The sequence below is a fragment of the Elephas maximus genome, chromosome 15, assembly GCF_024166365.1.
Source record: "Elephas maximus indicus isolate mEleMax1 chromosome 15, mEleMax1 primary haplotype, whole genome shotgun sequence".
Taxonomy (NCBI): Eukaryota; Metazoa; Chordata; class Mammalia; order Proboscidea; family Elephantidae; genus Elephas; species Elephas maximus.
In genome coordinates, this window is record NC_064833.1 from 11,527,182 (window position 1) to 11,541,673 (window position 14,492).

The 14,492-nt window shown below is 42.8% G+C and overlaps 1 protein-coding gene across 1 annotated transcript in view; it reads left to right on the forward strand.

Moving 5' to 3' along the window:
* Nucleotides 1-14,492, forward strand: part of KCNQ3 (potassium voltage-gated channel subfamily Q member 3) — a 362,080-nt gene that overhangs the window by 333,777 nt on the left and 13,811 nt on the right. The window contains exons 10-12 of the mRNA XM_049853758.1: nucleotides 8,250-8,452; nucleotides 9,416-9,518; nucleotides 12,240-12,371. Coding sequence (XP_049709715.1) covers nucleotides 8,250-8,452; nucleotides 9,416-9,518; nucleotides 12,240-12,371 — 438 coding nt within the window. The remainder of the gene's footprint in view (nucleotides 1-8,249; nucleotides 8,453-9,415; nucleotides 9,519-12,239; nucleotides 12,372-14,492) is intronic.

Genomic DNA, 14,492 nt, shown 5'->3' on the forward strand with positions numbered 1-14,492 from the left:
GTGTGAGAGACTGATTTGATTTGTAAACTTTCACTTAAAACACAATAAAAATTATTTTTTTAAAAATCATGCAATCTCCGGCATCATTTCTGTCACCAAGGCCATATTTTCCAACTACCTATCCTTCTTCTTTGTTTCCAACTTCCATGTTCCAATCACCAGTAAATATCAATGCCTCTTGATTACATGTTCAATCAATTTCGGACCACAGAAGTTGGTAAAAATCTTCAATTTCTTCAACTTTGGCATTAGTGGTTGGTGCATAAATTTGAGTAATAGTCCTATTTACTAGTCTTCCTTGTAGGCATATAGATATTGTTCTATCATTGATGGCATTGTACTTCAGTGTAGATGTTGAGATGTTATTTTTGACTATGACTGCAACACCACTCCTCTTTAGCTTGTCATTCCCAGCATAGTAGGCCATATGATTGTTTGGTTCAGAATGGCCAGTGCCAGTCCTTTTCAACTCACTAATGCCTGTGATATCGATGTTTATGCATTCCTTTTCATTTCTGTTGATTTTCAGTTTTTCTAGATTCATACTTTGTACATTCCAAGTTCTGATTATTAATGGATATTAACTAAAACAGCTATTTATTCCCATTTTGAGTCATGCCCCATCAACAAGTGAAGGTCCCAAAAGCTGTACTCCCTCCACGTCATTAACCTAAAACCTAGTGCCGTTGAGTCAACTCCAACTCATAGCAACCCTATAGGACAGAGTAGAGCTGCCCCACAGAGTTTCCAAAGAGTGCCTGGCGGTTTCGAACTGCCAGCCTCTTGGTTAGCAGTCGTAGCACGTAACCACTATGCCACCAGGGTTTCCTAGGTCAACTCTATTTCGAGGAGGCAGCTCTTCCCCGGTCGTATTTTGAGTGCCTTTCAACCTGAGAGGCTGATCTTCTAGCACTATATCAGACAGTGTTCCACTGCTATTCATAAGGTTTTTACTGGCCTGTTTTTTCAGAAGTAACCAGCAAGTCTTCTTCCTAATCTGTCTTAATCTGGAAGCTTTGCTGAAACCTGTCCACTATTGGTGACCCTACTGGTATTTGAAATAGAGGAAATAAATTAATACTTACAGACAGACAATAGCAACTCCTAATGTTAGACAGGAAACTTAGGGGGCAGTGAATTTATGTCAGTGGGGAAGGAACAATTCAGAAAAGGAGGGTGAGGATGGCTTTATAACTTGGAGAATGTAGTCAGTGTCATTGAATTTTACATGAAGAAATTGTTGAATTGGTGTATGTTTTGCTGTGTGTATTTTCAACAATAATAAAAAAATTAGTATTTATAGAACACCTTCTATGTGCCAGTTTCTGTGCCAAATCTTTCACAGCTATTACCTCATAGCAACCACTTGAGGCAGGGAGTACTTATTCCCATTGTACAGATGAGGTAACTGTATAGATAAGGCTCAGAAAGGCCACAGATTTTCTCAAGGTCACAGAGATAGTAAGGGGTGGAGCTGGGCTTCAAGTCAAGTTGCAACTGGCATGTTGCACTAGGGCAACTTTATTTTAGAGTTATTAACATTTTTTTTTTTTTTTGGTGCCAGGAACCCTTATGGCAGCATGACTGTGAAGGTTGTATGTCAACTTGGCTGGGCCATGACTCTCTATGGTTTTGCAGTTATGAAATGATGTAGTTTGACAGTTATGTAATCATGTAGTCATCCTCCCTGATGTGATCAGCAAAATCAGTCATAAAGGGAGTTTTCTTGATGGTGTGGCCTCCATCCAATATATATATGGACATTCTGGTAAAGCTTACTTGCTTGGTCTGGATCCTGCATCTGGCTTGTCATCATCTGACCTCCAGTTCTTGGGACATGAGTCAGTTGCCTGCTGTATTGCCTGCTGATCTTGGGATTTGCCAGCCTCAGCAGCCTGTGATCCCGTAGCCTACTGGCTGACCTGCCAGTCTTGGGTTTGTCAGCCCTTGTAGCTGTGTGAGTTAGACGCCTCCAGCCTGATGCCTGATCCATGGAATTGGGGCTTGCCAGCCTTTACAACCGTGTGAGCCATTTCCTTGAAATAAATCTCAATTTCTCTATATATGTATATGCTTCACTGGTTTTACTTCTCTAGAGAACCCAGCCTAACACATTGGGTACCAAGAATGGTTCTAGAGAAACAAAATTGTAAGGATGAGTTTTCTAAATTAGTTCTCAAGTCTGACTAGTCTTAAAGGTACTGATGATTCTGCTTCCAGTAGTAAAGAGGATGCTGGTAATCTATGTGTGAGGTGGCAATATTAATACACAAAATATCACCACCAATAGATCAAGTGTTGATGAGAAATGAGGCTTTGCTTGATCGCGTGTTTGATATTTTTCTACAATTTTGTGAGAATGAGAAGTGTAAAGAAGCTTGTTGGTTGGTCCTACTTTCACTAGACAAAGTGGTGAAAGAAAGAGCTGAGCTCAGGGCTTCAGAGTCATAGCTCAAGTGCAGCATGTTGTTGTTTTTAGGTGCTGTCGCGTTGATTCCAACTCATAGCAACTCTGTGTACAACAGAACAAAACTCTGCCTGGTCCTATGCCATCCTCACAGTCATTGTTATGCTTGAGCCCATCGTTGCAGCCACTGTCTCAATCCATCTCCTTGAGGATCTGCCTCTTTTTTGCTGACCCTTCATTTTACCCAGCATGATGTCCTTCTCCAGGGACACTGGTCCCTCCTGATAACATGTCCAAAATAGGTGAGATGAAGTCTCGCCATCCTTGCTTCTAAGGAGCATTCTCGCTGTACTTCTTCCAAGACAGATTTGTTTGTTCTTCTGGCAGTCCATGGTATACTCAGTATTCTTCCCTGGGTCCCCTTGAGGAAGGAACCCACTACACTGCCAAAAATTTATACTGTTAATCTTTCTCCCAGCCTTTCCTAAAGGGATCTATGGCCTCTTACAAGTGACTGTTCATTGGGGAAAATGAAATAATTAGACTTTGGGGGGATTACTGGATACTGACTCTTAACTCTGACACTAATTCCAGGAGACCCAAAATGTCACTGTAGCCCACCAGTCAGAGTGGGATTGTACGTATGGAGGTCAGATTATTAATGGAGTCTCAGCTTAGGTTCATCTCACAGTGGGTCCAGTGGGTCCCTGAACCAATCCTGTGGTGATTTCCCCAGTTCAAAATGCATAATTGGAATAGATATACTCAGCAACTGGCAGAACCCACACACTGGGTCCCTGACAAGTGGAATAAAGGCTATTATGGTAGGACCAGGCAGTGTTTCATTCTGTTGTATGTAGGATCACTACAAATTGGAACCAACTCGATGGCACCTAACAACAACATGATAGGAAAAGCTGAGTGGAAGCCATTAGCACTGCCCCTACGTATGAGAACAGTAAACCAAAAGCAGGAATTGCAGAGATTACTGCCACCATCAAGAACTTGAAGGATGCTGCGGTGTTGATTCCCACCACATCCCCACTCAACTCTCCTGTTTGGCCTGTGCAAAAACAAATGGCTTTTGGAGAATGACAGTGGATTATCGTAAACTTAACCAGGTAGTGACTCCAATTGCAGCTGATGTTCCAGATGTGGTTTCATTGTTGAGCAAATTAATACATTTCCTGGTATGTGGCTCTTGATTTGGCCAATGTCTTTTTCTCAGAAACAGTTTGCCTTCAGCTGGGAAGGCCAGCAATACACCTTAACTGTCCTACCTCAGAGGTGTATAACTCTCCAGCCTATGTCATAATTTAGCCTGCAAGAAACTTGACCAACTTTCCCTTCCACAAGATGTCACACTGATCCATTACATTGATGATGATATGCTGATTGGACCTAGTAAGAAAGAAGCGTCAATGACTCTGGACTTATTGGTAAAACATTTGCATGCTAAAGGGTTGAAAATTAATCTCACAAAAATTCAGATTCCTTCCACCTCAGTGAAATTTCTAGGAGTCCAGTGGTGTGGGGCATGTCAAGATATTCCTTCTAAAGTGAAGGATAAGTTGTTGCATCTGGCCCCTCCTACAACTAAAAAGGAGACACAACACCTGGTAGGCCTTTTTGGATCCGGGGGGCAACATATTCTCCAACACATCTTCATTTGGGTATGCTATCCTGGCTTATTTATCAAGTGACTTGAAAACCTCCTAATTTTGAGTAGGGCCCAGAACAAGAGAAGGTTCTGCAACAGGTTCAGGCTGCTGTGCAAGCTGCTCTGCCATTTGGGTGATATGATCCAGCTGGCCCAATGGTGCTTGAAGTGTCAGTGGCAGATATGATACTGTTTGGAGTCTTTGAAAGGCCTCTATTGGTGAATCACAGCATAGACCCTTAGGATTATGTAGTAAAGTCCTGCCATCCTCTACAGATAACTACTCTCCTTTTGAGAAACAGCTTGACCTTGTTACTGGGCCTTAGTAGAGGCTGAATGCTTAACCATTGACCATCAGGTCACCATGTGTTCTGAGCTTCTTATCATGAACTGAGTGTCGTCTAATCTACACAGTCATAAAGTCAGACATGCACAGCAGCACTCCATCATTAAATGGAAGTGGTATATACAAGATCGGGCTCAAGCGGGACTTGAAGGCACAAGTTACATGAGGAAGTAGCCCAAATGCCTACTTCTATCACATTTACTGCCCTCTCTCAGTCTGCACCTATGACCTCATGAGGAATTTCTTATGATCAGTTGGCTGAGGAAGAGAAAACTGGTGCCTGGTTTACAGATAGTACTGCACGATAGGCAGGCATCACTTGTAAGTGGACAGCAATAGCACTGCAGCCCATTTCTGGGACCTCACTGAAGGACAGAGGTGAAGGAGTATCCTACCAATGGATGCTTTGAGCAGTGCACCTGGTTGTCCACTTTGCTTGGAAGGAGAAATGGTCAGGTGTGCAACTGTATACTGATTCATGGCTGTGGCCAGTGGTTTGGCTGGATGGTCAGGGATTTGGAAGGAGCATGATTGGAAAATTGGTTCCAAGGAGGTGTGGGGAAGAGTTATGTAGATAGACCTGTCTGAATAGGCCAAAGAAGTGAAGATATTTGTGTCTCATGTGGTTGGTCTCCAAAGGGTGACCTTGGCAGAGGACAGTTTTAACAATCAAGTGGATAGGATGACACGTTCTGTGGAAACCAGTCATCCTCTTTCCGCAATCACTTCTGTCATTGCCCAATGGGCTCATGAACAAAGTGGCCACGGTGGCAGGGATGGAAGTTATGTATAGGCTCAGGAACATGGACTTCCACTTACCAAGACCGACTTGGCTACAGCCACTGCTGAGTGCCCAACCTGCCAGCAGCAGAGACCAACAGTGAATCCCTGATATGACAGCATTCCTTGAGGGGATCAGCCAGCAACCTGGTGGACCGCTTCCATTATGGAAGTGACAGTTTTTCATTCTCACTGAGATGGACACTTACTCTAGATATGGATTTGCCTTCCCTGCACTTGATACCTCTGTCAAAACGACCGTCCATGGACTCACAGAATTCCTTTTCCACTGTCATGGTATCCCACACAGCATCAACTCAGATCAGGAGGGACTCACTTCACAGCAAATGAAGTGTGGCAACGGGCCTAAGGTAATGGAATTCACTGATCTTGCCATGTTCCCCATCATCCTGAAGCAGCTGGCTTAATAGAACAATGGAAAAGCCCTCTAAAGACACAATTGCAAGTCACACCACCAGGCAAAGAATCACAGCCTGCTGAGGTGCTTTCTGAGGGTAAAGGAATACAGAATGGGTGGTGGAAGAAGATAGTTCTAAATACCAGTTAGGACCACATGACCAGTTGCAGAAGTGAGGACTGAAATTGTTATAAGTATTTCTTCCTGTATGTGTGCATCAAATTTTTTTTTTTCACTTATAAAGTTTAAAATGTAAATGGGGCTGGTGCATTTTCAGTTGTACACAGTTGTATAATGTTAGGTGTAAGTATGACTGTAATTGTCTATATTTAGAGATTGTGTATGGTTTCAGGAGATGTGTACAAGTGCCAAGTTGGCAAGGGGTGACAGTGATGGTTAAGGTTGCGTGTCAACTTGGCTGGGCCATGATTCTCAGTGGTTTGGCAGTTATGTAATGATGTAATTTGGCAGTTATGTAATGATGTAATTTGGCAGTTAGGTAATGATGTAGTCATCCTCCATGATGTGATCTGATGTGATCAGCCAATCAATTGTAAGGGATGTTTACTCAGGGATGTGGCCTTCATTCAATATATATATGGGCTTTCTGGCAAAACTCGCTTGCTTACTCTGGATCCTGCATCTGACCTCCAGTCCTTGGAACTTGATCCAGCTTCCTGACATATTGCCTACTGATCGTGGGATTTGTCAGCCTCCACAACCTCTGAGCCATCTTACCTGCCGATCTTGGGATCTGTTGGCCTCCACAGCCTGTGAGCCAACAGCTTGCCATCTTACCTGCCAATCCTGGATTCATCAGCCACCACAGCCTGTGAGCCAGCAGCCTGCCGCCTAACCTGCTGATCTTGGGTTCATCAGCCCCTGCAGCTACATGACTCAGGAGAAGCCTCCAGCTTGACGCCTGACCCACAGACTTGAGACTTGCAACTGCGTGAGCCATTTCCCTGAGATAAATCTCTCTGTCTTTCTTTCTTTCTCTCTCTCTATATACATATATATGCTTCACTGGCTTTGCTTCTCTAGAGAACCAACCTAAAACAGGCGGTAAAGTCAAGACAATGGACCTTGTCTTAAAATAACAATTTTGAGTCCATGCATAACATGCATATTATTACAAAAGAAACTGATAGTATTTAAACATGTTTTTCAAAATATTAATTAAATAAATTTGAGATATAACAGTATATGTGCTTCTTTATGAATGAACCTAATGACAAGATCTAGTGGCAGGTCGAATACTACCATAATTTTGAAGCAGTGATGAACAAGAATAATACCAACAGATAATAGGGTATGAACTTATCTGTGATTCCTGTTGTGAAAAATCACAGGCCTTGAGGATATTACTGTGGTTTGGTTCCTCCATTCATAATTGAAATAGATGCTAAATTTCAGTTGTTGTTCTGTGTCATTGAGTCAATTCCAACTCATAAAGACCCGTATGACAGAGTAGAACTGCCCCATAAGGTTTCCTAGGCTGTAATCTTAATGGAACAGAAAGCCAGGTCTTTTCTCCTTGGAGCTACTGGTGGGTTTGAACTGCCTGTGTTTTGATTAACAGCCAAATGCTTAACTAGTATACCACTAGGGTTTCATAAATTTCAGCTAGAGGTTAATAAATTAAAGATGTAATTTTTCCTCATCTAATCTCATAAAAACCAGTTGCCATTGAGTTGACCCCAACTCATGGTGACCTCATGTATGTCAGAATAGAACTGTGCTCCACAAAGTTTTCACTTGTTGATTTTTGGGAAGTAGATCTTCAGGCCTTTCTTCAGAGGCACCTCAGAGTGGACTCAAACCTCCAGCCTTTCTGCTAGCAGCCAAGCATGTTAACCATTTGCACCACTCAGGGACTCCTCTGAGTTCATGGACCCCTCAATTCTGCCTATGGTGGGAGGTCTGTGGACACCAGGTTAAGGACACCATGCTTTATATTATTTACGCTGTTCAGTTTTGTTCAAAGAACAGATGAGAATTTGTCTGTGTAAGTCATTATCTGAGTGCACGGCATGGTACAAAGAAAAGACAGAAAGTTACTGATGCAGAGGAAAAAGAGGAACAGAGAAAGGAGAACGTTCTGAAACATCTCTACTATGATCTCAGCATTTTATATTCTGCACGTCATTTACCGAGTCCATGGGTGGTGTAGATGGTTAACGTGCTCTGCTGCTAACTGAAAAGTGGGAGGTTCGAGTCCGCCCAGAGGTGCCTCGGAAAAAAGATCTGGCAATCTACTTCCAAAAAATCAACCATCGAAAACCCTGTGGAGCTCAATTCTACTCTGACACACATGGGGTTGCCATGAGTCAGAATCAACTAACAGCCAACTGTTGTATTTTATTTTTATCTCATTTAAGTTTCATATCAGCAAATGAGGAAATTGAAGTTCAGAGAAGTTAAGTAACACGCCCAAGAAGTAATAGCTAGTAAGTTGTCGAGCTAGCATTTGAACCAAGCATTGTCCTATTTCAAGCTGCAAAAAAAACATTTTTAGGATCGTGAGTGCCCAGTTCCTATTCAGGTGTGGAGGAATGTGTGAGTCTTTATGGAGGGACAGAAATTATGAGAACCTGCACTGAAGGAGGAAAATTGTTAATTTTTGCTTATTTTGTAGCCAAAAGCTGGGTCTCTTGGATCGGGTTCGCCTTTCTAATCCTCGTGGTAGCAATACTAAAGGAAAGCTATTTACCCCTCTGAATGTAGATGCCATAGAAGAAAGTCCTTCTAAAGAACCAAAGCCTGTTGGCTTAAACAATAAAGAGCGTTTCCGCACCGCCTTCCGCATGAAAGCCTACGCTTTCTGGCAGAGTTCTGAAGGTAACATATTCTTTCTTACTCCATCTCCTCTACTTCTCCAGTTCCTCAGCCTTTCCTACCCCACCTCTTCCCCTTTCCCATTTGAAGAACTCTCAAGTCGACAAAGTCGCCCTTTCCCTACCCCCCTGAACCAACTTCCTGCTTCATCTTCCTCATTTCCTCTGGGCTGGAGGCAACTGTTGTATATTCCCATGGCTTCATAGATTATAAAGCTCCCAAGTTAGCTTTTTTCACCACCATTGGTCAGGGCAAACCCCTCAGGGAGCGTTGGGCCATGTTGATGGTTTCTACAGGCAGACGGGCTGAGTGAATTATCGTGGAGGTCAACTTGTAGGAGGAAGAGGCCAGGTGCAGAGTGACCTGGAGGATGTAGGGCCTCCGTGCCCCAAGAGGGTGGGAACAGGAGTTGGGAAGCCCTTTCTTGGGCTGCATGAATGATAGCCTCTGGCCCCTCTCACTTATGGAAAGGGACAACAAACAGGAAAGACTGTATCCTCAGTGTCTGCAGCACCCAGCCATTGACCCACACCATCTCAGTCAGTCCTCTCTAAGACTGCCTGAGGTGCACGAGGCTCACAAAATGGCTTCCCCAAGGTCATGAGGATAGTGGCTGACAGAGCAAGAATCCCTACTCAGTTCTGTCAGACTATAAAGCCCAAGTGTGACTTTGCTTCCTCTGCAGGACATCTCAGGAACCCTGGAATCATGGCACTTCCTTCTGGCCTTCTCCTCTCACTAATAGTCCTGAAATCCAGGCAGCTATGACTTGGCCTTCTGGATAACAGAATGGGGATGATAAGAAAGGCACAGACTTCTCATCTGGAGAATACTGTGTGATTTCACAAAATGGGTACAAAGACTGGAGGTGACAAACCTAGTTGCTAGAAAGGCTCTCACTGAACGAGGCCCCTGAGCCTTCCCAAGTTTTGTGGCCTGGCGTTGACATGAGTGTCTCCCTCCCAGATGCAGGGACAGGTGATCCTGTGACGGAAGACAAGGGCTACGGGAATGACTTCCTCATTGAAGACATGATCCCCACCCTGAAGGCTGCCATCCGAGCAGTCAGGTAATGCTCTCCCTCTCCTCCCTACCTGGGTTCTTCCAAAGGGCCTGGTCCCACTTTCACAGGACTTGGCAGTTGGGATTTAGAAAGGGTAGGCAGGAAGTGCTGTTGGGATTCAGGAAGGTGGGGAAGAAGTGCTGTTGGGATCCAGGAAGGTGGGCAGGAAGTGCTGTTGGGATTCGAAAGGTGGGCAGGTAGTGCTGTTGGGATTCGGGAAGATGGGCAGGAAGTGCTGTTGGGATTCAGGAAGGTGGGCAGGAAGTGCTGTTGGGATTCAGGAAGGTGGGGAAGAAGTGCTGCTGGGATCCAGGAAGGAGGGCAGGAAGTGCTGTTGGGATTCGGGAAGGTGGGCAGGAAGTGCTGTTGGGATTCAGGAAGGTGGGTAGGAAGTCCCCTCAGTAACTCCCAACTCAGATTTGGAGTCCACTCATGTAAAACACAACAGAGAGGATGCTACTTAAAGGAAAATGATTCATGCATTAGCAAGTCATTATGGGTGATTCTTGCTTGTTTTTTTATAAAAATGCTTCCCCAGGACTCCTAACAGTGTTTCCAATTGCCACCCTCTTTCTGACCCTAAACCAGTTGCTGTCAAGTCAATCCCAACTCATGGCGACCCCATATGATCAGAGTAGAGCTGTGCTCCATAGAGTTTTCAATGGCTGATGTTTTGGAAGTAGATTGCCAGGTCTTTCTTCTGAGGCACCTCTGGGTGGACTTGAACCTCCGACCTTTCAGTTAATAGCTGAGCATCTTGATGTCCCATTTCACCACCCAGGACTCCTTTCTGACCTTAGCCACCATTTATTTTAAAAGGGGCGGGGGGACAGCAGTGCACTGACCAGTGCTTCCTCAGAATACCTTTTCTTCTGCCTCTCTTCTTCTATACAGTTCTTTTCGTTGCCATTTTTAACAAGATTATCAATTATGGAATTTTTTGTTTGTATTGGATGAGATTATAATCCACCCTGGCTATTTCTGTTTTGCAAGAAAATAAAAATAGTCTCCTCCTTAAAGAAAACTTCATCAGGATATGGGCTTGTAAGCACTCAACAAGAAAGAAAGTGATTTCTAGAAATTAACTTGGGTTCTCCAAGAACTAGTCATGATATATTCTGCAAGGTTCCCGGTCCAATAGGTCAAGCCACTACAATGTATTATAATATGTGGATCTCAGCAAAATGTTTGACCCATTTCTTATGATACTATTATGTACAATATGACTGCAATATGTTTGAAGGAGAACACAACTACCTGGATTCATAATTGGTTAAATGATCTTATTCAAGGAATATACATTAATGAATCTGTGTCAACCTGGAGGGAGTCTTTGCTGGGATGCTTCAGGGTTTTGGGCTCTGCCCTGTCCTTTTTAGCATTTTTATTGTCACCTTAGTTCAGGGGTCAGCAAACTTTTTCTGTAAAGGGCCAGATAGTAAATATTTTAGACTTTGTCATAATATAGTCTCTGTTGAAAATATTCAACTCTGCCATTGTAGTGCAAAGACAGCCAAAGATAACATATAATGAATGGGTATGGCTGTGTTCCAATAAAACTATTTACAGAAACAGGAAGAGGGCCAGATTTGGCCCACAAGCTATAGTTTGCCAGCTCCTACCTTAGACAAACCAAAAAACCAAACCCATTGCCATCGAGTCGACTCTAACTCATAGGGTCCCTATAGGACAAAACAGAACTGCCCTATAGGGTTACCAAGGAGGAAGTGATGGATTCCAACTGCCAACTTTTTGGTTAGCAGCCGAGCCACCAGTGCTCCCCTACCTTAGACAGAGCTATATAAAAAGCAGGCTTATAAAAATGACATAGTGTTGGGAGGGATGGTAAGTAAATTGGATCACATAATCAATATGCCAAAATACTTAGGTGCTGGCGTGATGGGCTATGACGACCAAGATGCATCTTGATGCACCATAAAATCTAACTGTGCAAGTACAAGATGGGACGATATGGGGTCAGCTGGGCTTCATAACACTGACCATTGATTAGGGGGTTTAATTGATGCTTAACAGGAGTCACTTCCTGATTCGGTCCTCAAGGAGCATTAGTTACCTTGGGTGGTGAGTTTACTGGTTCCTAGGAAGATGAAGGTAAGGGTGGCCACATTTATTAGTTCTGGGTGCTCCATGTTGTAAGAAACCTGAGAAAAATTGGAGAAAGCAGGCTTAGTTGTCTTTGCTAGGAGCTCATGAGCAGGAGAATTTAAGATGCTAATGAAGAGGAGGTATATCAGCTGAATTGAAATAGAAAGCAGTGTGACACAGTGATTAAAAGCACAGACTTTGTCAGCATACAAACCTGGGTTTGAGGACCAGCTCTGACTTTGTCAGCTAGGTGGCCCCAAGGAGATGCTAAGTCTCTTGGAGAAAATTTGGTATCTATAAGTTGATCTCTTTAGGATGGCTTATATCACAGTTGGCTCAATGCTGACATATAATGAGAGCACAATAAATGCTATATCTTCTTGTCATTGTTTACTTATTATTCAAATGATTTAACGGTGGTGGTCATGAAGGCGAGGGGCTAGCCAGCCTTTTCCTGTGTGGTCTGAGGGACTGAACTAATGCCAGGAGCTGAAAGTTGTCCCCAGTCAGCCTTTTTCTCTTTGGTTCCTTTTTATCCTGCCTCTCAGTTTGCTAGCCCCATGTTAAGGTTCCCTTCACTCTTTACCCCTGACTCAGAAATGCATCTACTCCGCCTTGCAGAATTCTCCAGTTCCGTCTCTATAAGAAAAAATTCAAGGAGACTCTGAGGCCTTACGACGTGAAGGATGTGATCGAGCAGTACTCCGCAGGACATCTTGACATGCTTTCCAGGATAAAGTACCTTCAGGCGAGGTAAGGCAGTCGCATCTAGAGGGACTGTGCTCTCCTGTCCACTAAGGAGTGAAAGCCAAGTTTAAGGTGAAAGGCAGACAGAAATAATCCAGAATGCAGGGGGAAATTTAAGAGCAAAGATGTTCATCAAGTGTTACTTATAATAGTGAAAATAGGGAAGCATCATCAATTCCTAACTAAATAATGCAAACCATTTTATTGAGTTCCTATGTGTTTTACATATATGTGTCTAATTCCTTTAACCCCATAACCCCCCCCCCAAAAAAACCTCATTGCCGTCAAGTGAATTCTGACTCATAGCAATGCTATAGGACAGACTAGGGTTGCTCCATAGGGTTTCTAAGCAGCAGCTGATGGATTCAAACTGCCGACCTTTTGGTTAGCAGCCAAGCTCTTAACCACTGAGCCACCAGAGCTCCTTATGATCCCATAAGGTATTCAATTGTAGGTGGCATTTTATAGATGAGGAAACAGAAGCTCAAATGTCAAAATTATCCCGCGACTTGGTAGCAGAGCTGGGAGTCAAACCAGGTCCAACTGGTTGCAAAGCCCGTGTTCCCTCTCATAACACCACACTTCTGCAATTAGAAAAGAGTGATTAAGAAAAGCATGATACCTGCTCTCATTAAAAACTTATGCACCATCATTTGGACTTTTAGCCTCCAGGACTGTGAGAAAATAAATTTCTCTTTTATAAAGGACAAAAAACAACAAAAAAAAAGTGGTGCACAATCAAAGACGAAAGGATAAACAAAATGGGGTTTATACATATAATGAAAGATTGTTCAGCCATAAAGAGAAATGAAGTTTTGATACATGCTGCAACATGGACAAGCCTTGAAAACATGATGCCAAATGAAATAAGCCAGACACAAAAGGAGAAATACTGTGTGATCCTATTGATATGAAATACCTAGAGCTGACAAATGCAGAGACAGAAAGGCATGACTACCAGAGGTTGGAGGGAAGGACGAATGGAGAGCTATTGCTTAATGGGTACAGAGTTTCTCTTCAGGGTGTTGACAAAGTATGGAAAATAAATAATGATGAGGGTTGTACAGCTGAGTCAGAATCAACTAGACGGCAATGGGTCTGGTTTTTTGGTTTTGGTTATATAACACTGTGAATATAATTAATACCACTGAATTGTATACTTAAAATGCTTAAAATAGCAAATATTTATTAGGAATATTTTACCACAATAAAAAAATCATGCAGCCATCAAATGACATTTAGAAAAAGTATACAATGATATTTTTAAAATTATGTGATCTGTGAAAAGATATGCATGACATAATTACAAAAAATACAATCAGTATTACAAATATAATACAAATATATATATACATTTATACAGACATACATACTGTGCCTAGATCTGGTGATGATATTAACAAATATATATGTACAATATGATTACAAAAGCATGAAAAAACCAAACCCGTTGCTGTTGAGTTGATTCCGACTCATAGTGACCCTATAGGACAAAGTAGAACTGCGCCATAGGGTTCCCAAGGAGCAGCTGGTGGATTTGAACTACTGACCTTTTGGTTAACAGCCGAGCCCTTAATCCCTGCACCACCAGAGCTCCACAAAAGCATACACATATTTTCTCAGCAATACATAGGACACACATAGACTCTCCCACAGAGGAAGGTAGAAAAAAGAGTACAAGGACTTGCCCTCAGGGACTAAACCTCAGGGACTACAGGGGCTATATTGAGATGATAGGGGTATGTGTGATTTATAGTTTTCCTACTTTTTAAATTTATCAAATCTTTTTTAGTGACTTACAAAAGAAATCCTTTTAAAAAGAAAAAAAAAATTAAAAAATAAAGGATAGTGTCATGTCTAGAGATGTAGAACTGGCCATCAGAATATTAAGTCCTATTTGGAGCTCATCCTCTGAGCTACATGAGATTGCAAATTGACGTGAACCTTCTCTGAGCTTCAGTTTCCTCACCTGAATAATATTTCCCCACTGGGTTGTCCTGCGGAGCTAATAGGAGCATACACGTGGAACGGGAGGGAAGGTAATGGTGCCATGGGTTGGAGGTGTGATTATTCCTGACCAGGATGTCAACTTTGACTGCCTAGCATAGTGGCAGGAACACAGCCGGT